The sequence below is a fragment of the Spermophilus citellus genome, assembly GCF_964194105.1.
Source record: "Spermophilus citellus genome assembly, chromosome: 18".
NCBI lineage: Eukaryota > Metazoa > Chordata > Mammalia > Rodentia > Sciuridae > Spermophilus > Spermophilus citellus.
In genome coordinates, this window is record NC_138200.1 from 18,620,698 (window position 1) to 18,645,954 (window position 25,257).

The window sequence follows — 25,257 nt, forward strand, 5'->3', positions numbered from 1 at the left end:
CCTATACAACAACAAAGACCCAAAACAACACGGTACCTTATTTTTTTTCTAGGTAAAAGAAATCCAGAGACAGGAAGTCTAGAGCTTGAATGGAGATTCCATGGCATCATAAGGAACCTAGTTCCCATTATTTCTGCCCTATGTTCTCATGAAAGGTTTCCGTTCTTAAGTTACTTCATAGCTCTAAATGACTAAATGACCTTCAGCCACTCCATCTGATTCTGGACAGAGAAAACTGGGGGAAGAGAAGGGAGCATTCTGTTCCCTTTAAGGAGACCTCCCAATATCTCATCCAGTACTTTCAGTCATGACTTTATGGACCAGATTCTACTAGTTAGTCTTGACTGTAAGGGAACAAGGATATGTTATACTTATCTCTGAAAATATGCCAATATGCCTAAATAACAAAATCAAAAAAAGTTTATTACTGAAAAAGAAGGGGAGACTGGATACTGGGAAGCAAATAACATCATCTCTCTCTTACAGGGCTCTAAGGCTCTCTGCTATACCCCTGCCTCCACTCCAGTATTCTTCCACATTCTTGAGTAGCAGATCCTGCTCTGAGTGCAGGTCCAGTCACAGTGAGCTGGGTGAGAAAGAGGAACTGCTGAAAAACTGTACAAAACAATAGTCAAGCTTGAGGTTATTTTCCACCTGCAGCACAGGACTCATCATACCTAATAAGACTATGACTCATCATACCTAATAAGACTATCAGTCTCGTCTACTGTGCCTGAAGCACTTTTTTTCCCTTTAAACATTTATTTTTTAGTTGTAGTTGGACACAATACCTTTATTTGATTTATTTATTTTTATGTGGTGCTGAGGACCGAACCCAGTGCCTCATACATGCCAGACAGGTGCTCTACCTCTGAGCCACAACCCCAGCCCCAAGCACTTTTGATTGCCCTCACTCATCTCTGCACAATGGCAGCTAGCCCCTCTGTATTTCTTCAAGGAGGGTGATACAGCTGAGCAAAGAGCAAAACAGGCCAGGTGGCTGAGGCCTACTTAAGAGAGTTATACTTTCTTATCTCTGGGAATCTAACCATTAGTTTGAGGGGCAGAAAGCCTGGTCCCTTGAAGGGATGGGAACAAGCCCCTGGCCTGAGGCAGCAGAACAGTCTAGATCACTTAACCTCTTTGGGTGCTGACAGCAGAAGGAAGGTTTTTTTTTTTTTTTTTTTTTTTTTAACCTAGTGCCTTGCACGTGGCTAGGCGAGCGCTCTACCTCTAAGCCACAACCCCAGCCCAGTAATTCTGCAATTTTAAATCATATTCTTCTAAAAGAAGGCAACATTGTCCTCACCCACTAGCTACCAAAATTCTGTTCTTGATTCCCATATGCTAATGGGATCCTGCCTTTGGATGTGTCTTTTCTTTGTTCCCACCTCCTTTGATTCTGATAAGTACCTGCTTTTCTCTTTACTTCTAAAGCCTGAGCTATCTTACCACGTTATAAAATTCCCATCTATCAGAAGAGCACACGCACAAAAACCCCCAAGAAATTGATTTATTAAGTCCTCTGATTTGGGGCTGGGGATGTGGCTCAAGTGGTAGCGCGCTCGCCTGGCATGCGTGCGGCCCGGGTTCGATCCTCAGCACCACATACCAACAAAGATGTTGTGTCCGCCGAGAACTAAAAAATAAATATTAAAAATTCTCTCTCACTCTCTCTCCTCTCTCACTCTCTCTTAAAAAAAAAAAGATGTTGTGTCTGCCGAGAACTAAAAAATAAATATTAAAAATTCTCTCCCCCTCTCTCTCTCCTCTCTCTTTAAAAAAAAAAAGTCCTCTGATTTGTTTCTGCTATCATGCATTCATAAGTTTTTCTCTCCCATATTCAAACTTTAAAAAGTTCAAAAATATAAAAATGAAGCCTAGCAACCACCCTCTATACCTATTAAAAAGCTCCCAAATCTGGCTGAGGATGCAAGTGGCCCAGGTTCAAATCCCTGCACACCCCCCCCCCACACACACACACACACCTTCCATATTAACACTGTACCATGCTTTTTTAAAAAATATTTTATTTTTAAAATATTTATTTATTTTTTAGTTATAGTTGGACACAATACCTTTACTTATTTATTTTTATGTGGTGCTGAGGATCGAACCCAGGGCCTAGCACATGCTAGGCAAGTACTCTACCACGGAGCCACAACCCCAGCCCCAAATATTTTTTTTTTAGTTGTAGCTGATAATGGACCTTTATTTTATTTATTTATTTTTATGTGGTGCTGAGGATCAAACCCAGTGCCTCCCACATGCTAAGAAAGTCCTCCACCACTGACCACAACCCCAGCCCTATAGCATGCTTTTCATCTATCCTTTCCCGTCTTTCCCATTCCTTTTTGTTTCTGACACAAATCCCGATCAACCAAGAACCAGGACATGTTTGAATTTCCCAAGTTATCTTTAAAAATGTCTTTTTACATTTGGTTTAAATTCAATCTCAAAAAAGTATCACATCTCTTAACTCATTTAATCTAGAACAGTATATCTAATTTTTTTTCCTATACAAATGACTTGTTAAACAAATCAGGTCAACCGACTACAGAATATGCTACATCCTGAATTTGCTTGCATTGCTTTCTTGTGGTATTGTCTATCTTGCTTCACTATACTCCAAGTTTCCTACAAATTGGAAATTCATTCAAATCAAAATTTTGATTGGGTTATTTCAGGTACCCCCTGCTGCCACCAAAGTCAAAGAGTGACTGGAAAGATAAAATTTTAGCCAGAGTCTGAAAACTCTAAATTTGTATAAATATATGCACATAGGAAGAAGTCTAAGACTATATTATAAGCCAGATGAAGTGGCACATGTCTATATTCCCAGTAGCTCAGGAGGCTGAGGCAGGAGGATCACAAGCTCAAGGTTTGCCTGAGTAATTTAACAAAATCCTGTATTAAAATAAAATTTTAAAAGGGCTGGGTAAGAAGCTCAGTGATAAAACAGTTGCCTAGGATGTACCAGGCCCTGGGTTCAATCCTATTGCCTCCCATCCACATATACACAAGGTATGAGTATTGTGCTATGTATATCTTATTTTACCACATGAGAAAACATAATCATGTCTCAATTTTGGTGACATGAAGACTGAACACTTGGACTAGGGTGGGAAAGGCCTGATCCCTCCCTTATGCAATTCCCAGCAAACTTTCACCAAATGATTTTGTCCTCCATTGCTGCCCAGCAAAATTTTTGTAATTGTATCATCCCTTCTACATAAAAATATGCTGAGAATGCTCTCTAAGAAGTTTCTTTCATCCATTAGGACTATATGGTTATACTGAAAAACAGGGTATATTAGCAAAGCAGGAAATTTGCTTAATTCCAATTTTTTTCCTTTTAATTGGCAGTTTTCAGAATAATTGGTTGCACATGCATGTCTTGACAAATCAAAGTCAAAGGGTCCAATTTCTCCTCAGTGGCAGATACCCTCTGCTTCTAGTAGTGTCCACCAACATAGAATGAACTAAGTACACAATAAATCTTGCTTATTGTTCACAATATAAGTTTACAAAGTCACCCAAACTCCAAATGCTTCATTAATTATAACCTGTTTTAAAAGCTACAGTATGAAGGGAATTTAGATAATAGCACATTCATCTGAGTAAAAAAATAAGTCAGAGCTGAGAAAGGATATAGCTCAATGGTAAAGTGTTTGCCTAACCAGTGCAAAGCCCTGGGTTCAGCATAGCACAAAACAAGCAAACAACAAAAGTCAAAGAGTGACTGGAAATATTAGAAATTAGCAACACTCTGAAAACTAGATTCGTACAAGCTTTTTATGAAGTACACTTCAGTTTCTGATTAACAGAAGAAGAATCTGGATTTTCATTTGGCATATATACTTAAGAAATATTTATTCTATAATCTATTATGGAAAATTTACCAGTCAAAATAAGAAAATAAGTAATACTGAATTTTACCCTTTAGAAAGAAAAAACAAAAAGAAACAGTATGCATATTTAATTTTGTTAAGTCAATAAAAATCACATCTTGAAACCAACTTTTAATATTTTTTCCATTACAGTTGTTCTACAATATTTTTGGCATATATCTATCCAAAACAAATGGTAATGTACCTGGAATTAAGGTCCTTAAGAGGGAGCCAGTGCTTACAAATAAGTTATTTCAAACACATTCATGGGTAATCACATAGTATGCAAAAGAAATGTTAGTATATTGTGGGGAGCCATTCTGACACGTGATTGGGTGACTCCCGTTAAGGGCCTGAGGCGCTCTGGCTGTGTCGGAGCTTTCCCGACCCTTTCCTGATGAGAGAGCCCATCCGTGTGGGGGTGTGTGTGACCACTGACCCCGGAGACCCAATCACTGACCCTGACCTTGGAGTGCAGCCCCCCCTCAACCTTCATTGGATGGAATTCTCCCCTGAATTTCTTGTTCTCCAAATAAAAGGCTACTCCCAGGCGTGTTCGCTCTCTCTCTCTCCTGCTAGCCCAGAGTAATCCTCGCTGCCCTGCTAGGCGGCTGGAGGCGGGAACCAGGGAGGTGAGCCGTCTGGTACCTAGCAATATAAATAAGGTAACTGGTTTGTGTGTTTTATTTCGATCTCTTCTAACTAACTTTATGCCTAGAACCTCATTAATGAAACCACTGCGCAGGCCGCGTGGTAGAGTATATCCTGAAATACAAGGTCCAACTATGTATAGATTTGATTTAATGTCTGATTTGATACTTGGAAAGCCAATAAAAATGCTAGAAGATATAAAATGTACTCCCCTGAAAGACACACAACTCCCAGGAGCTCTGTAGCTGCTCTGAGCTTCTGGACTGTCTACAAAGTCCTTGGGTCCTTGATGACCCAAAAGGAAACCAGAACCTTACAGTTGTCACACTGTGATTAAAGCAATGGGAGAAGTAGCATCACTGTTCACTGTACAAAGAAAGCAGAGCCAATCCTCCTGCCCTTCCTTCCTTTTCCCTCTAGTGTTACGTGCCCCCTCTTTAACCTTTCTGACCTTGCCCATTACTTTCCCTTCTCTTCACTTGGTTTCAGCCACATAGGATCCTCACTGCTCTTTAAATACCCCAGGTTGTATCCCACCTCAGGGACACTGCACTAGCTCATCTCTCAGCTCTTTCCCTGGTTATTTTCAGGGCTTGCTTCCTCATTCCTTCAGGACTTTATTCAAATGCTGCCTTCTCTGTGATACCTCTTCTTACCATCTTGTTTAAGATCACAAACCTCTTGTAGCTAAAAGAAGGGAGAGATTTCCTTTTCACTGCTGTCCTGCACTTAGAATAGCATCTGGTACAAAGTATGCAATAAATATGAATGGAATGACGCCATGAATCACAAGTCAATTTGGTTCTAATATTTGCATACATATGTTCTGAACTATTTAATACAACTAATTTGAATTTCCCAATAAATAGAAAAACAAGTTACAGGGTTATCTATATTTCTTTAATATGAACTACATGTTTGAATTGTAAATGATCCAAAACTGAGGTAGATAAAATCAAAGAGAAATTAGTCAACTCAATTCAGCCATTCCAAAAGAAAAGATATAGGCTGGGGTTGTGGCTCAGTGGTAGAGTGCTTGCCTAGCATGCATGAGGCACACTGGGCTCGCTCCTCAGCACCACATAAAAATAAAATTAAAGATATTGGGTCCACCTAAAACCAAAAAATAGATATAAAAAGAAAAGATATGAACAGTGGGTCCCATGGAGTCCACCCCTAAAAAATGTTTAGGAGGGATGTTAAAGCTTTGTACAAAGAACAGATTCAATTTGGGGAACCATATTTTTTCCTGACTTCACATCGTGGCCAGACTTCTAGGTTGAGACTTGAGGGTATTTCTCATTTTAGATAAAATGTAAGCTATTTTCAATGTAAATTACAAATTTCCTATAAGTGCTTAAAGGGGAAATCCTACCAAAACTATCAATTGGTTTATCCAATGATTCCTTGTTACTGTGGGTGCTATGGTTTGTTTGAATGACCCTCAAAGTTCCATGTTAAAAGTTCCATGTTAAAAGCCTGGTCCTCAGTTCCACTACTGGAAGGAGGTGGAACCTTTAGAAGATAAGGCATAGAAGAAAACTAGGTCACCAGGGTTAGGCCTTTGATGGGGATATTGGGACCTTGGCCCCTCCTCTTCCTCTCATTTGTTTCTTGGCTGCCATGAGGTAGACCAACTTTTTCTCCCAGGAGTTCCACCAAGGAATTCTGCCTTGCTTTGCCATAGACCCAAAGCAATGGGTTTGCCCAAACATAGACTGAAACCTCTGAAACTATGAGCCAAAATAAACCCTTTCTTTTATAAGCTGATTATCTCAGGTATTTGTTACAGCAACAGAAAGCTGACCAACACAGCAAATATATTCAGTGGGCACCCCCCCCCCATATGCTCTCTTCACCATACCTCATTCGAGGTGCAAGGCAAAGAAAACTGACTATTGGCAGAAGAGGTCCTCCTGTGCTTTTAAGCTGAAAGGCTTGGCAGTTGTGACATCAAGCAGGTAATACTGCTTCTACCTTAGAACATCCGAAGGAAAAGATAACTCAAAGAAGAAAGGAAGGCCCCACCTCAGGACTCAAGTTAGAAATGAGCAGGAGCAAATGTTCTGTGAATTGCAACTGTTCCCACCTATACGTGTTCCAGTTAGAAGAATAAGTTGTTCCACATTACTCTAATGTTGCTCTTGCAAATAATTATTCTCTGCACTTCAGAGAAGGGTTAATAGCCCCTTTCAAGACATGCTGGAAACAACAATAATAATGATGGTAGTGATGACAAACTAGGGCACAGTGCTTCACACACTCTAATTGCTTCTGATCTTGAGAAGAACTCTGGAAGGTAGGTGGTAATTCCATTTTATATGAACCGAGACTCAGAGATGATAAGATTTGCTCCAGTAGAGACATCTTCTAAACCCAGATCTTCTGACTCTGTGCCCCATAATTCAACTTCTGGGCTGATATATGCCATGTCACAAGCACAAGTTAACTAGTGAAATACCAAAGTCATAACTCATATCTCTAACAGCAAGACTATGAGGTGAAAGCATCCAAGGTAAGGGGCAAAGTCAACTGATCAATACAAAATAGATAGGTCATACACCATGTGTCCCAGAACAAAGTGGCAGAGTACACAGACAGCAGCTCCAGCTCTCGAACATAGGCATCAAGTGTCTGTCAATTAAAAGCATATCCCAAACCTTGCCATCAATTAAAATCACATGAAGAGCATTAGAAGAATTAACTGGCCTTCAGGGCTGATGGTGGGGAACCCATACCTTGTCCTATGTTAAAAATGGTCAAATATTTGAATATTCCTGAATGCAGGACTTTCCTCACATAGTCCTGGGCTGAGCTCCTGAGTAGAGATGTTTTAGTCTATTTTCCATTGTTAACAGAATATCTGAGTCTGGGTACTTTATAAAGGGAAGAAGTTTACTCTGGATCCCAATTCTATAGGCTGGAAAGACAATAGTAAGGCACCACCGAAGTCCTTGAACTGCTTCAACTAATGGTGGAAAGCAGAAGAGCAAGCAAGGAATGCCCTTGTTTTACAACAACCCACTCTGAAGGTACCTAATCCAGTCCCATTAGAGCAACAGTTTACATGAGAAAGGCATTAATCCCTCTTACTAACCATAATCACCTCAGTGGTAGCGCACTCACCTGGCACATGTGAAGCACTGGGTTTGATCCTCATCACCACATAAAAATAAATAAAAATAAAGGTATGGAGGGGGGCTGGGATTGTAGCTCAGTGGTAGAGCACTTGCCTAAAACACGTGTGAGGCACTGAGTTCGATCCTCAGCACTACATAAAAACTAAACAAAAAATAAAGGTATTGTGTCCATTTACAACTAAAAAAATAAAAAATAAAATAAAAATAAAGGTATGTGTCCATCTACAACTAAAAAAAAAAAAAATTTAAAAATTAAAAGGTCCCAATACTGTTGAACTACAAACTGGGGCTGGAGAGGAGATATAGCTCAGTTGGTAGATTGCTTGCCTCCCATGCTCAAGGCCCTGAATTCAATTCCCAGCACCACAAAAACAAACAATAACAACAACAAAAACCACTAGAAACTGAATTTTAGCATGAGTTTTGCTGGGGACAAACCACATCCACACTTTAGCAAGAACACTTGTCTAGCCAGTCAAGTTCAGCAATACTAGAACACAGACTCCTTTCCCCAGGGATGAATGTTAAAGACTTTCTCAGAGCTTTGCATGAAAAAAAAAAAAAAACACTAAAAAACATGAATAAATAAACAAAACAGGAATAGGAAAAAAGCCAAATGCCGAGACATTTCTTCCGAGTTGGTGAACATTCTGAGCCCCTTTATTGGCCCATGGCTAAATCCGCAGCAGAACATAAATTCCAGAAACAACAAATACTGCTCTGGGGATAAAGTAAAATATTAAGTCTGCAGTTCTATACTTGGCAATCACATTTCAGAATTCAGAATTCAGCCATTTAAAATTTAGAATACGCCATTCTAAAACCCAGCAATAGCACAATTTCCAGAATGGCCTGGGGAAGCCTGTTTAGCCCATTATGTAAAAAAACCATAGTAGTATTCCAACCATCCTAATCAGCATTTCAATTTCGAAAGTCAAATCAAAATTCCAAACTACAACAATAAGTTTATCCCCTTCTCAGCTCAAGTGATCTCTGCTGGTCATAGGAAAGGAGAATAAGTAAGTACAGCCATGCATCAATGGCTTATTAAGTCCCCATGCCTCATGATTGGTTCATTTTCTGGAACTGAAAATAAGAGCACTTGCTCTCCAGGGTTGGAAAGTAAACAGTCATGCAGGTCTAGGTCTGTCTCCTCTGAGATCTAGAAAAAGAGCTCAATGATGTTTCAGGTAAAATAAGGGCTTTTGACTTTATTTTTCAAACCACTCTTGCCTGGAATCCTAAATAAAGCCAAGATTGCAGTCATAGGATGACAGCTGTGAATACAATGAGTCTAATACTGTTCAACCTTTCCAGGAAAGGGCAAAGTTTTTCCTAATGCTCTCTTACTGTATCTTTGTCAAGAAGTGACTAGGTGGGCTGGGTTGTGGCTCAGCAGAACACTCACCTAGCACATGTGAGGCCCTGAGTTCACTCCTCAGCACCCCTTAAAAATAAATAAAATAAATGTAAAAAAAAAAAAAAAAGAAGTCAGCAGGTATGCTGGTAGCCGAACAACATAGTTCTTTACATAAAACAAATAAAAATGTCAAAGTTGTGTATTTGTGGTTATTATACATGTATTCCAACAGGTAAGTAAACTATAGCCCATGGGCCAAATCCAGTCCATTAAAGAGGCATATTCATCATTTTCACATTTTAAAGACATTTTAGAAAAAACCAGAATGTCAGAGGCAACAAGTGGCCTCAGAAACCTGAAACATTCTTTCTGAACATGCAGAAAATGTGTGATGGTCCCTGATTTACATAAATTATGTTGTACCTCTTAAAAAATAATTCTAAATTTCTCATGTATGCACAAATATGCATTTGTGCATGTACAGAAATTAATGTGGAACAGCACACAATCAGGTAACAATGGTCACTTCAGGGGAAAGAATAAGATATTTGGGAGAGGAAAATGAAAGTTTTAATTTCATTGTTTGAATTTCTTGAAAATTATAGGCATACTTTTTACATGTCTAATTTTAAAAATACTTTAAGTTGTAATAAACTACTTTATAAATACTTTAAAATGATAATTTCCCTGAATACAGACTGGGATCGTAGAATTAATCAGAAATTGGGCTGGGATGTAGCTCAGTGATAGAAATTAGTACACCTTGGGCTGGGGTTGGGGCTCAGTGGTAGAGCGCTTGCCTAGCATGTGTGAGGCACTGGATTCAATCCTCAGCACCATATATAAACAAATAAATAAAGGTCCATCAATAACTAATAAAAATTTAAAAGAAAGAAAGAATTAATTAAATTAGTACACCCAAATAGATTCAAAGCAGAATGATCCAAAGAGGTTCTTATACATTTATACCAACAGATATGCATTTGTGCATGTACAGAAATTAATTACAGTTTTAGGGGGAAACAATATCTTTATTTTTTGGGGGCTGGGGATGTGGCTCAAGCGGTAGCGCGCTCGCCTCGCATGCGTGCGGCCCGGGTTCGATCCTCAGCACCACATACAAACAACGATGTTGTGTCCGCCGATAACTAAAAAATAAATATTGAAAAATTCTCTCTGTCTCTCTCTCTCCCCCTATCACTCTCTCTTTAAAAAAAAAAAAAAAAATTTTTATTTTTATGTGGTGCTAAGGAGTGAACCCAGTGCTTCATGCATGCTAGGCGAGCGCTCTACCACTGAGCCACAACCCCAGCCCAAATCTTTTCTTTTGGAATGGCTGAACTGAGTTGACTAATTTCTTTTTGATTTTATCTACCTCAGTTTTGAATCATTTGCAGTTTCGAACATGTAATTCACATTAAAGAAATATAGACAACCCAAAGGCCAAATCCAATCCATGAAATAGGCAGGATTGAAAGGTAAAACTGGTTTTAACATTTTTAAAGAGTTCGAAAAATGTATGTGAGAGACCACATACGAAGACCCCTGAAGCCTAAAATTCCCTATCTGACCTTTACAGAAAAAGTGTGATGATCCCTGATTTACATTAACAATGTTGCATCTCAAAAATAATTCAAAAGTCCTCTTGCAAATGCCTTCAAAGTCATTTCTAAACACAATAACAACAATTTAGCTATTTTTTCCTTTTAAACTCAAAGCAGTATTAGCTATTCAGCTACCTCAGTTATCAGATTTGGCTCAAAAAACTGGTGACTTCAGCCTCAGGAGAAAGAGACATTTTCCCAATTACAATCTTATATCCAGGAGCCTAACCAGAATATATAAGGGCACAAGGAGAAAACAATCTCAGATTAACCCCCTGAACAACCAAAACTAATTTTTTAAATTATTTTTTTAGTTGTAGATGAATATAATATCTTTACTTTATTTGTTTATTTTTATGTAGTGCCAGAGATCAAACCCAGTGCCTCACGCATGCTAGGCAAGTGCTCTACCACTGAGTCACAACCCCGGGCCCCAAAAATAATTTTTAAAATATATAAATTAAAGGGTTAGGGTTGCAGCTCAGTGCAGAGCACATGCCTAACATGTGTGAGGCACTGGGTTCGATTCTCAGCACCACATATAAATAAATAACCTTTTAACCTACTTAATTTGATATAAAAGCAGTTTAGAACTTGGCAAGCACAAATATTTCACAAGGAGACAGTATCAACAGAAAGAGAACAAAGGCTATCACTACAGTAAACTAAGAAAAATTAAGACAATATCCTCACTCATCTCTGGAACACATTTTCCTACCTAAGTATGACACAGAAGGTACTCTACCTCAATGTCCTGGAGACTGAATTCTTTCTGATCTGTAAAGTTTGCAGCCCCAGCACTAAGTTCCATCAGCATCTTGGCAATCTCAGGCTTTATGGCTGAGGTCAGCCGACTGGCTGCTTCCATGACATGCTCCTGCACATCTTTGAGCTGCATGGCCGCCTTTGAGTAATGCGAGTTTCGGAACACAGTGCTGAAGAGATCTGTGAGGAAAGTACTGGCACGGCAGAAGACGTTGAGGGCGTCCAGGTATTTGGAGATACCCTGCTGGATGTCAGCGATGGGAGTGGAGTGTGGCATGGTATGGTGGCAGGTGCCTGCAGCAGTCAGACTGCCCAGGGGCGCAGAGGTGGCTGTGGATGCCAGGGGAGCGCTCAGTGCTCGGCCCAGCTCAGGCATCGGGTACTGCTGGTGCTGCTGTACCTTCTGCTTGGACCCGCCAAGCAGGAAGCGCCGCTTGTAGTCCATTTTACTGTCCTGGGCACTGCAGCAATACATGCGGGTTGGGGAACTGTCCCAAGGACTGAGAGCAGATCAGGGTTCTGATTCTTTTTTTTTTTCCAAAACTGCAGCTAGGTATAAAAATAGTGGAGTTCTGCAAATCTAAGTTTTAAAAAAGGCATTTCCATGAGGCAGATGATCATGTGATCCAACATAGAGGTGAGGACAACTGGTTTATATAATTAATGTTTTCAGTGTAGACAGGACCACTGACAAAAAAATAAAAGTGTGTTCAAAATGCTGTATAAGAACTGTTTTGCATTCCACTCTCTTAATAAAAAGGTATGCTTGCTGAGGAAAATGTTTACTTATAATTGCTTTGGGAGAATATTTTGATACTTATATTTACAATGGCAAAAAAATAACTTAACTTTTTAAAAATGTAATATAATGTATCTTCAGTATACCAAAAAGTTAGAACCCAAAAACCCACAAGCTGATCAACAGCAATTTAAAAAGCAATACATGGTTACTACACACAAAGTCCTTAAGAAGGAAGATCAAACTTCTGCAGAATTTTGACAGAGCCTGCCTGTCAAATCCATTTACCTGTAAAGCTTCTCCTCAAAACTAAAAATTTCCAAATTTCCTGCAATGTTTTCTGAAAACAAGTTTTCTTTAAAAATGACATGTGTTATTATAAGTGTTCTCCTCCTTTCCTTTTGTTTGCTGAGGTAGTAATTTCCTTATAACATTAATAAAAGGTGCTTGCAGACTGGGTTGGCCCTCATTTACAAAGTCTGAAGCAAGAATGCACAGATGTATTCATAAGGCCTCTAAGTCATTTCCTGTAAGGGGAAAAAAAAGAAGATAAAGTCAGGAAGGCCATAAGACAATGAGCAATTCTGAAACATTAATTTATGCAATGTTATCATCTACACAGGCAGGCTACAAATGAATGAAATAAAATATCATATTATAAACTTAAAGAAGCAGGACAACAGTAAAAGTTGAACTGTGAAATGATTACTGTTAGAAAATTCCTCAAGGGCTGGTGATGTAGCTTAATGGCAGGGCATTTGTCTAGTATGTGCAGGCCCTGCCTTCACTAAAAGGGAAGAAAAAAAAAAAAGAAAAGAAAATTCCTCAAGTTGTAGTAGAAAAATAATGCAACAGGTAAATCTGATTCCACACCAGTCACTCCAAAACTGAGGCTAACCTGTGACACCTTGAACAAGGCCTGGCTTGTTTTCCCCCTTAGGGAGTCCACTAATCGGCAAGAAGATCGGATGAATTCACTTGTCCCTTGGTATCCATGGAGGACTGATTCCAGGACTCCCTCCCTGAAGGTCTCCAAAATCCAAGAATGCTCAAGTTCCTTAAATAAAATGGCACTGTATTTGCATATAACATATATACCATCCTTCCCTACACTTTAAATCACCTCTAGATTACTTATAGTACCTAATACAATGTAAATGCTATGTAAAAAACTGTATTGTTTAAGGAATAAAAAATCTGAACACATTTAGCACAGGTACAATTTGTTAAAAAATATTTCCTATTTGGAATTAAACCTGGAAATGTGGAACCTAGAGAGATGACGTCTGACTAAGCTTTTGGTGAAAGATATTAATCTCCTCACAAAACTTTGAAGAGATCAGATAAAGGAAAGATAAGCACAAAGATGAGAGAAATCAGGAAGGCTGTTATGAAAAAAAAAAATTAATCTGAGGTAGGCCTTGATTGTAGGATAGATTTTGAGTAGTACAAAAGGGACACATAGGCGCTCACCAAGTGAAGAATCATCTCAGCAAAGGCCCTGAAGCAGGAGAGCACCAGGTCTGTTCAGGATATACCCAGCTGGGCTAAAGTACAGGGCGCAGAAAGACAAAATCTTGAGAGGAAAGTGGCTGGCAGGTGGTTTGTAGACAGGATTCTTCTAATCACAAGCCAAATACCAATTTCTCCCTTGGTATTATGAGAGGAAGCTTGGAAAAATATGCTGTTTTTCACTCCCTGGGGTAATTTCTACAGAATCTCTGGCTCTGGTTAGCAATATCTGGACATCACTGGTTATAGTTTCTAATACCTACAACAGAAAAATAGCATATTCTCACTGAGCTAACTTCAGGGGTAACATTTGCTTGAACTACCTGTTCTGTCAAACATAGCAATAGTTCAAATATACTTTATTAAAAGTTATATTTAGTAAATACTAAACTTCAGCATATATAATATCTATGTATAGTTTGGTGTACTTTTTATTTTCAATGTTGAGGACTGAACACAGGATCACCTTGTATGTGCTAAGCAAGTGCTGTACCACTAAGCTACACATCCAACTCTGGTCTACTTATTAATGACCAGTTTCTTTCTTTCCATTTTCATTTTTGTACATAAAAATACACATAAATAATACTTTGTCACTTATCATGGCCAATCATCAACGCCTTTGAAGTTCTATAACTATGTAAGGAACACAGAAAGTTAGTTTATAAGAGCAAGAAACAAGAGTGCTGAGGACACATACTTGTAAATTCACCTATGGCTCTGTGAAATTCTTGACCCTTAAAGAAGAAAAAGACAAACAAATTGATAGCCAGGCATGGTGGCACATGTCTATAGTCCCAGAACTTGGAAGACTGAGGTGGAAGGATCACTTGAGGCCAGAAGTTTGAGGCTAGCCTGGACAACACAGCAAGAATTCAGCTCAAACAGAAAGACAAAAACAAACAAACAAAAAGCTCAAACTTCTCCAGAAACAAGTAACAAATGGCTATTTGTAAGAAATCTGATCCCAGTTGTTCTTTTTTCAAATTCATGACAATAAGGCAATGGTACCTAACCTTGCCCACATGCTACATCATAATTAATTCTAATGTATAAAAGCAGCACTCAACAGAAACAAAGAAGGCTGTTCCTGTGGAAACTCTGTGGCTGTAAAGGAAAACCTTTGCCTTGAGTTCACCACAGTGTCTTGAGTAGACCAGAGAAGCACTTTTTGTTCAGTGATGCACCAAATTTCCTAGTTCCTGGGCATCCTCTTCCACTGCTATCTCTGGCTCTAGGAGAGCCCATTCCCATTCCTTTGGCAGGTGGAACTGCAAGACCAAGTTGCTTACCTAACTTCTAAAAACAATCAGAAACATTAAACTTTTTTTAAAAAAAAATTTGTATCCTTCCAAAGTTTATTTGAATTTTAAGGATTAAAACTATTTCAGCCAGATGCAGTGGTGCATGCCTGTAACCTCAACTACTTGAGAGGCTGAGGCATGAGAATTGCAAGTTTGAGGCCAACCTCAGCAACTTAATAAGACCTTGTCCCAAAATAGAAAATAAAAGAACTGGGGTATAGCTCAGTGATAAAACACACCTGGGATCAATTCCCAGTACCAGAAAAAAAAAAAAAAAAAGACAACTTCACAAAAATTCATCTAAAATTGAATAGCGCAGTCTCTATCAAAATTTAAAGTAAAGTTTTAATGGAAATGGGCAAGCTGACCCTAAAGTTCATATGGAAATACAAAAGATCCAGCATGACCAAAACAAATTTTTTTTTTTTTTGGCGGGGGGAGTGCTGAAGGAATCATATCATACTGATTTTAAAATCTACTATAAAAATATATAATCAAAGCAGTGGAGCACTGACATAAGGAAGGACACATAAGTGACTAGAACAGAACTGGATGTCCAGAACTAAACTCAAACACTTAGGCTTAATTACTTCATGGAGTTTGTTTCCAATGGTAGGGATTGAACCCAGGGCATGACTCATGCATGTTAGCCAAAACCTTTTATAAGGGTATCAAAACCATTCAATGGAGAAGGAATAGTCTTTTCAATAAGTGGTGCTAGGGTAACTAAATATCCACATACCCAAAAATGAATGTGACCAGATGAGATGCCCCATCTGTAAGTCCCAGTGGCTCATGAGGTTGGGGCAAGAGGATCGCAAGCTCAAAGCCAGCTTCAGCAATTTAGCAAGATCCTGTCTCAAAATAAGAAATTAAAAAAAGGGGCTGGGGATGTGGCTCAAGCGGTAGCGTGCTCGCCTGGCATGCATGCAGCCCGGGTTCGATCCTCAGCACCACATACAAAGATGTTGTGTCTGCCGAAAACTAAAAAATAAATATTAAAATATTCTCAAAAAAAAAAAATTAAAAAAGGCCTGTGGATGTGGCTCAGTGGTTAAGCACCACTGGGTTACACCATCAGTACCAAAAATAAAAGAATGAATGTTGTGAACCCCTCTCCCACATCATATACAAAAATTAACTCAAAATAAATCAAAGATTTAAATATAATAATTAAAATATAAAACTCTTAGAAGAAAACAAGTGAAAATTTTTGTGAGCTTGGGTTAGACAATGGTTTCTGAAACATAACATCTAAAGCATATGCAACAAAAAATTTAAAAATTGGGTTTCATCAAAATAAGAACTATGGCTGGGGATGCAGCTCAGTATTAGAGCACTTGCCTGGCATGCATGAGGTCCTGGGTTCAATCTCCAGCACCACACCCATGCGAGCTTGCACAAAAGAAAATTTTAAATGTTTATAGAAGAATGCAGTGGTGCACAGCTGTAATTCCAGTTACATGGGAGACTAAGGCAGGAAGATTAAAAATTCAAGGGCAACTTAGCAAGACCTTGTCTCAAATTAAAAAATAAAAAGTGTTGAGGGTATAGCTTAGTGACAGAGTGCTTGCCTAGCATGCACAAGGTCCTGGGTTCAATCCCAGCAGCACAAAAAGAAATAAAATTCAATAAAAAAGGTAGCCAAACCATGAAAATGGAAGGGAGACCAGTAGAGTAGAGGAGGAGAGAAAATAAGAGGGAAAGGGGAGGATGGGAAAGGGGAGGAACTGAGGGATAAGGCTGACCAAATTTTGCTGTGGGCATGTGTAAATGTACCATGGCGAATTCCACCTTTATGTACACCTATAAAGTAATAATTTATAAAAACAACAAATAGATGGGGAGAAGGTCAGTAGAGTAAGGAGGTGGTATGGGGAGGGGTATGTTGGGGAAAGGAAGAGGGAAGAGGTACTGGGGACTGAAAATGGAGCAAATTATATTCCATGCATGTGTGATTTTGTCAAAATGAAACCAACTATTACATATAACTATAATGCACTAATAAAAACATACAAAAAATGTACAATAACCAATGTTAGTGAAAATGTAGAGAAACTGAAATCCTCATTCACTGTAAGTAGAAGATTAGATGAGCACTTTAAACAGTTTAACAGTTTCCTCAAATGGTTAAATATACACGACCCACAAATTCAATTCCTATGCATATATCCAAAAGAAAAGAAAAGAAAAATCCACATGCTAGGCTCAGTGGCACACATCTGTAATCCCAGTTACCTGGGTGGCTGAGGCAAGATAATCACAAGTTTGAAGCTAGCCTGGGCAACTTAGTGAGACACGATCTCAACATAAAAATAAAATAGGTTGGGAATGTATTTCAGTGGTGGAGTGCTTGCTTGGCCTGTGCAAGCCCCTGGGTTCAATCCCTAGTAAACAAGTTCATAAAGAAAATCCTATATTCAAACATTCACAGCAGCATTGTTTATAACAGCTAAAAAGTAGTAACAACTCAAATGTCTATCAACTGATAAATGAATTAAAAAAAGCTATATAATGGAATATTAATCAGGACAAAAAGAAATGAAGTTCTGACAAATGCTACAATGTGTATGAACCTTGAAAACATTGGGAAAAGTGAAAGAAAAACTACATACAAGAAAGCATATATTATATAAAATATCCAGGATAGGCAATTCATGCAAATATAAATTTGTAGAGAGCTGGGATTGTGGCTCGATGGCAGCGCACTTACCTCACACATGTGAGGCCCTGGGTTCGATCCTCAGCACCACATAAAAATAAACAAATAAAGGCACTGTGTCCATCTACAACTAAAAAAATATTTTTAAAAAAAGTAAATTTGTAAAATAGGGAGTACTTGGCTAATAGATATGGGATTTCTTGTCCCAAAATTAGATAATGGTGATGCTGGTACAACTCTGAATATACTAAAAAACCATTGAACTATATATTTTAAAAAGATGAATTTTATGACACATGAATTTTACCTCAATAAAACTATTACTTTTTAAAAAGTATCACCATATCATCCTTTGTCATTTTCTTTATGTATCATATTCACTAGTAAAAGGTGTATAATAAAAAAAAATACATTTTCCAGGGATGCCTTTAGCACCAGACTGTCTCCTTTTTGTACTCCAGATAGAAATCTTTATCTAAAGGCCGCTATCCAGAATCTGGGAATGTAAATTACCAAAACAAAACAAACAAAAGAAACCCTTGGAGATCAACTAATTTGCTAGACACAGTGGCACACACCTGCAACCCCACCTACTCAAGAGAATAAGACAGGAGGATAACAAGTTCAAGGCCAGCCTGTGCAATTTAGCAAGAGCCTGTCTCAAAATAAAAAATTAAAAGGGCTGGGCCAGAGATGTAACTCAGTGGTGGACTGCCACTGGATTCAATTCCCAGGACTGCCAAACAAAACAAAACAACAACTCATCTAATTTAAACCCTGCAATTTACAGATTAAAAAAAAAAAAAATCCCATGATACTAAATGTCTTGCACTAGGCCACATAATCTCAGGATCATACACTGGTATCCTGACTTTCAGAACTCCAAACATGAATGTTCTGTTCTAAACTACCCAGACTGGCAGATAAGATTAGGCAATGCTACAAGAAAAAATCCTAAAATGAGGCCTAATCTAATAAAGTTTTGTTTCTTGCTCACAAAAAAATTCAATGTGGGTCTAGCAGCCCTTCTTCAGCTTGTAGGGACATCACTGGAACTTTACTGTCTTTAACAGTCGCTCCAGCACAGAAAAAAAGTGAAAATTCATACCCCCTCAGTAATCCACTGAAAGTGACACACATCACTTCCCTTCACAGCAAGGATTTAGTCAAAATTAGTCAAATGATGCCAAATTAACTGTAAGAGAGATCGGGAAATGTAAGAGAACATATGGAATACTGTAAAAGCATTATAGTTGGCTGTAGCTGTCCATCCAGCCATGTGTTGTACAGTTCTGACCAGATGGCAAAAGCAATCTGGACTTCACACAGGGAAGGCTGTTCTTTAATGCAGAGGCCCCACAGCTACTCTCCAGAGGCCAGCTCAAACTCACCCATAGTCTGTTCCAGAATGTGGTTCTCAGTTGTGTGTATGTATGGAGAAAGGGGGAACGGGTTCCTTTGAGAAACTTATGAAAAATCACTTCAGTCTAACACTCATCCAAAACACCAAAGTTTCCATTCAGTTTTGGAACTAGAGCCCCAGGTGAAAACAACAACAAAACAAATTGCCCTTCACATCTCCATGCTTTCCTTCCCTCCAGAGGAAGACTATATAGTCCGGGAAGCATCAGATGATGTTTTGAAAACTGAGCTTCACTTTTTGCTTCTAGGATTGGTCAAACAGGTTACCAAGCAAGGAAGAACTAAGGTTCAGGCTAAAGTATTTAGTAAAACCTCAGAGAAATAATATATAAGGGACCTTTGCACCCCCACTATTTCCTAAGCACCTGTCTTCTCAAGGTGTGGTCCTTGGACCATGAACATCAGAACTAAGTATCCCAAGGCCAAGGGTACACCTGTGTTATTAACCAAATACTTCCTCACAAAATTTGTATGTTGAACCAAATTTCCAATATGATGCCATTTGAGGTAGTTAGAGGTAATTAGGTTGTGAGGATATAGCCCTCTTAAATGGTATTAGTAATGTTTTTTTTTTTTTTTTTTGTACCAGGGATTGAACCTAGTAGCACTCAAACACTGTGTCACATCATAGCCTTTTATTTTTTATTTTGAGACACAATCTCACTAAGTTGCTTAGAGTTTCACTAAGTTCCTGCCTCAGCCTCCAAAGCTGCTGGGATTACAGGTGTGTGCCTGTAATTATTAAAAAAAATAAATAAAAGCCAAAAAACTAGGTCTCTCTTTTCCTATCATGTGAAGATGTAAAAAGCTGTATGATAATAGGTCTTACATAATAGTATACTAGAGGTGGTCATAACCACCACCAAGAATTTTGTTAAGAACGGAAGCCAGAAAACTATGGCATTTACAGGTAAATGGATGGAGTTAGAGAAGATATGGCTAAGTGAAGTTAGCCAATCCCAAAAAACCAAACACCGGATGTTTTCTCTGATATAAGGAGGCTGATTCATAGTGGAGTAGGAAGGAATAGATGAACTCTAGATAGGGCGGAGGAGTGGGAGGGAAAGGGAGGGTGTAGGCGGTTACAAATGATGTTGGAATGCGATGGACATTATTTTCCAAAGTACATGAATTGGGTCTGGGGTTGTGGCTTAGTAGTAGAACACTCACCTAGCATGAGTGAGGCACTGGGTTCGATCCTCAGCGCCACATAAAAATAAATAAATAAAGGTATTGTGTCCATCTACAACTAAAACATATTAAAAAAAAATAAAAATAGGAATTGGTGGGAGTGAATATATTTTATATACAATCAGAGATATGAAAAAATTGTGCTCTATATGTGTAATGCATTCTGCAGTCATATATACATTAAAAAAAAAAAAAAAGAACAAAACAAAAAAAATGGAAGCCAGGGGCTGGGGTTATAGCTCAGTGGTAGAGTGCTTGCCTCTTATGTGGAAGGCACTGGGTTCGATCCTTATTTGTTTTTTTTTTTTTAAGGTATTTTGTTAATCTACAACTATAAAAAGTTTAAAAAAATAAAAAGAGTGGAAGCCAGAAGCTGAGTGTAGCTCAGTGGTAGCGCACTTGCCTCATATGCACGAGTTCCTGGGTTCGGTCTCTAGCACTATAAGACACACACACATACACACACACACACAATGGAAACAGCAATTTTTTTTTTCACAAGACACCATATTAACATTAAACTTACTGAAACTAGAATGAAAAGAAAGAACACACCAATGAAAAACAATGGCTTAAGGATTTCTTCCACTTGTGTTAGAATCAGGATACCACTCTTACTAGAATGACAATTAAAATGTTGATTCCTAGGGCACAACTAAGATCTAATACATCAATCTTTGTGGTGGAGCTGAGAACACTTTTTTTTTTTTTTTAGAGAGAGAGGTAGAGAGAGAGAGAGAATTTTAATATTTATTTTTTAGTTATAGGCGGGCACAACATCTGTGTTTGTATGTGGTGCTGAGGATCGAACCCAGGCCGCACACATACCAGGCAAGCGCTTGAGCCACATCCCCAGCCCGAGAACACTTATTTTTAGCAAGTTCCTCAGATGATTATGATGCACACAATAATTTGAGAAGCAAAGTGGTCAGCTGAAAATGTGCTGAAAGCCACAAGTATGAGCACACCAAAGACACCACCTGTCTAAAATAACACTTAGTGAAACTCAGGTATTCTCAACAATATTTCTGTTCACTCAAGAATTCAGTAAAGCACCTGGATATGGTGGTGCATGTCTGTAATCCCAGTGACTTGAGAGGCTGAGGCAGGAGGATCATAAGTTGGAGACCAGCCTCAGCAACTTAGCAAGACCCTGTCTCAGAATAAAAATAAAAGGGCTGGGGATGTGGCTCAGTGCTCAAGCATCCCTGAGTTCAGTTGCCAATACCTAAACAAAAACAAAAAAAAAACCAGAAAAGCATTTCCACAGTTAATGAGTGTAGCTTAACGTAGATGGCTTGCACTGCAGTGCAAAGCCCTTGGTTCCATTCCTAAAACACCAAAAATGAAAACAAAAACAAAACAGAAAGGCACTTCTCCCACCAAAATAATAAATACTTCTGAAAACCAAGAAGCTAGTTGGACAATTCAATGAGAAGTTCTGTGTGTATCACAACTGCTTCTAACAAGATCCCATAAGCGCCACGATCAAGCCTAGAGTTCTTCTCTAGGTAGAAGGAAAAACAAGCTCCTTAAAAAAGATGAAAAGTGGTTCATTTGTGATTTTTGTTGTTGTTGTTTTGGTACTGGGGGCTCTTTACGGCTCAGCCACATCCCTGGCCTTCTTATTTACATTTTAAAATTTTGAGATGAAGACTCACTAAATTGCTGAAGTTGGTCATGAACTTGTACTTGTGATCCTTCCTGCTTCAGCCTTCCAAGTAGCTGGGATTATAGGTAAGTGTCACTACACGTGGTTTGAAAACTATTTTTTTTTTAACCATTCTTTTTTTAAGTACTGGGAATTGAACCCAGGAACACTTTACCACTGAGCTACATCTGCAGCCCTTTTTCTTTTCTCTCTTTCTTTCTTTTTTTTTTTTTGGTACCAGGGATTGAACTCAGTGCACTTGGCCACTGGGCCACATCCCCAGCCCTACTTTGTATTTTATTTAGAGACAGAGTCTCACTGAGTTGCTTGGCGCCTTGCCATTGCTGAGGCTGCCTGTGAACTCACAATCATACTGCTTCAGCCTCCCAAGCCGCTAGGATTACAAGTGTGCACCACTGCACTGAACTCTTTTTTATTTTGAGACAGGGTCTTTCCAGATTATACAGGCTGGTCTCAAATTTATAATCCTGCCTCAGACTCCTGAGTCGCAGTGAGTGCCACCGTGCTCGGCTTGGTTTTTACTTATTCTTAACAGATCTCATATCTCTTGAGTTAATCCTTAGATAAGGTTAAATTCAAGGAAATATCATGAAACTAAAATCCTATTCAAGTTCTATCATTCTCAAATGGGATCTTGCCAAGAAATAATGTGCAGAGAAGGTGGTCACACCTATCTACAGAGTCATTGTCATGGCAGTGAACATAACATTGTTTCACAAAATACTGTCAGAAGTTGTGTGATAGGTACATAAGATTTATCATATCATTTGCTCTAATGTATATGATTAAATATTTCTGAAATAAAAGCACACACAAGCAGCTGGCTATATTCCTTTTTTTTTTTTTTTAAACAAAATTCTTCCCAATGTTTTCTGATTGTTTTTCAAAAGCTTTCCCCTTTATTTATCTGCCTGAAGGACTAAATATGTTCCATCCATTTAAGGACATTTATTTTTTTATATTTTCTTAAAAGAATTTTCACTGGAAAAACATTCGAGATTTATGAATACACTATTCATGCTTCATGGAAATAAATACACATTGTGAAATACCGCAGAAGTCAGTGTAGCCAAGACTTGTTAAGATTTCAGTAATGTATTCATAAATTTTATTTTTTTTTTGAGAGAGAGAGAAGAGAGAGAGAGAGAGAGAGAGAGAGAGAGAGAGAGAGAGAGAGAGAGAGAATTTTTTTTAATATTTATTTTTTTTTAGTTCTCGGGGGACACAACATCTTTGTTTGTATGTGGTGCTGAGGGTCGAAGCCGGGCCGCATGCACGCCAGGCCAGCGCGCTACCGCTTGAGCCACATCCCTAGCCCCCTTATTCATAAATTTTAATCCTACCTAAAATTCTCAAACACATAGCAGAAAATTATGTTTTAGTAGGTTAAGTCACATCTTTTCTTTTTTTTTTAATATTTATTTATTCTTTTAGTTTTCGGCGGACACAACATTTTTATTTGTATGTGGTGCTGAGGATCGAACCCGGGCCGCACACATGCCAGGCGAGCGCGCTACCGCTTGAGCCACATTCCCAGCCCAAGTCACATCTTTTCAACATCACAATAATTTTGCAAAGTCAGCAGCAATTTCCACTCCAAACAATAAAAAACAAATATTCATTAATATAAAAAAATTTAAACAGAATTATTGTAAGATCTAGCAATTATACTTCTGAGTATGTACAGAAAAGAACAGAAAGTAGGGACCTGAACAGATATTTGTACAGCCATGTTCATGGCAGCTTATTCATAACAGCTAAAAGGTGGAAACCACTCAAAAGTCCATCAACAGATGAACAGACAAAAAAATGCAGTATATCCATACAATGGAATATTATTCAGCATTAAAAAATAGAGGGAAGCCTGGTAGGGTGACACACACCTATAATCCTAGTGATTTGGGAGGCTGAGGAGCAGGATTCAAAATTCAAGGTCAGCTTCAGCAATTTAGAGAGACCCTCAGCAATTTAGCAAGAACCTGTCTCAAAACAAAAAAAATACTCCACGGGCACAGTGGCACATGCCTGTAATCCCAGTGGCTCTGGGATTACAAGGCACTAAGTAACTCAGTGAGACCCTATCTCTAAATAAAATACAAAACAGTGCTGGGGATGTGGTTCAGTGGTCGAATGCCCCTGAGTTCAATCCCCAGTACCCCCCAAAATAAATAAATAAGGACTCAGAATGTAGTTCAGTGGTAGGGCACTAGTCTAACATGTACAAGGTCCTGCACCCAGTACCTCAAAAAGAAGGAAAGGGAATTCTGACTCATGCTCTAACTTGCATGAACCTTGGAGACATTATGCTAAGTGAAATAAATCAGATACATAAGGACCAATGTATATGATTCTAATATATGAGGTACCTAAAATAGTCAAATTCATAAATGCAAAAAGTAGAATGTAAAAATAAACGTAGAATAGAGGTTCCCAGGGGCTGGGGAAAAAGAGATAAATAAGTTATTGTCTGATGTGGTAAGGAATTTCAGTTTGGGATGCTTGAAAAAGTTCTGGATTTAGGTGGTGGTAATGGTTGTAACAACACTATGAATGAATGTACTTAATGACACTGAACTGTATACTTAAAAATGATTGAAATGACAACTTTTATGTTATGTATACTCCACCATCAAAAAAAAAAATCACGAGATCATAAGATATTAAGAAAAATTCACTTTTGGAGGAGTTAAGGCACTAAGTGATTATTCTGAAATTGACTGGGGGTGGGGTATCAGGCAATTATCCTCCCTTTCCTGTTTACACTGTTTTGTACAATATTACCCCAGGGAAAGTTTTTTATAAAAGAAAGAAAGAGGGCTGGGGATATAGCTCAGTTGGTAGAGTGGTTGCCTTGCATGCACAAGGCCCTGGGTTTGATTCCCAGCACCACAAAAAAAAAAAAAAAAAAAAAAAAAAAAAGAAAGAAAGAAAAAGAAAAAAAGAAAGAAACAGCTATTAAATACAGATGAAATGCTAATAAAACCACCATTTGCAACCCTAATGAAACAGTGATTATCAATCATGGTTAAAATCATTAAATGAAAATTTGGTGAGGAAGTTTATGATGAAGGAATTAGACTTGATGACACTTGAACCCTCTGATTAATTCCAGTATTATTAAAAATAGAGAACTAGACATATAATTACATTATATTATGTAATGCTGTTATGGCATATTATTATGATGATGAAATACAAAGTACATGGTACCATTCATGAAGCACTAAAATATTTAGGTAAAATCTAATCAAGACTCCCTCTCTAGCCAGCAATTTATAGGAAATATGAAAGATAAACTACAAATTAAGTATTTTCCATAGGTCTTTTTAACCTCACATAAATAAT

At 38.3% G+C, this 25,257-nt stretch overlaps 1 protein-coding gene across 5 annotated transcripts in view; it reads right to left on the reverse strand.

Annotated features, from left to right (window-relative positions):
* Positions 1 to 25,257, reverse strand: part of GARRE1 (granule associated Rac and RHOG effector 1) — a 90,469-nt gene that overhangs the window by 44,967 nt on the left and 20,245 nt on the right. For 2 of the 5 annotated variants that reach the window (XM_081274346.1, XM_081274344.1), the window contains exon 2: positions 11,391 to 12,676. In XM_081274346.1, coding sequence (XP_081130472.1) covers positions 11,391 to 11,885 — 495 coding nt within the window. In that variant the 5' untranslated portion in view covers positions 11,886 to 12,676. Of the gene's footprint in view, positions 1 to 11,390; positions 12,677 to 13,047; positions 13,198 to 13,622; positions 13,703 to 25,257 lie in introns of those variants that run through there. The other 3 variants (XM_081274342.1, XM_081274343.1, XM_081274345.1) reach the window with 3 other exon arrangements.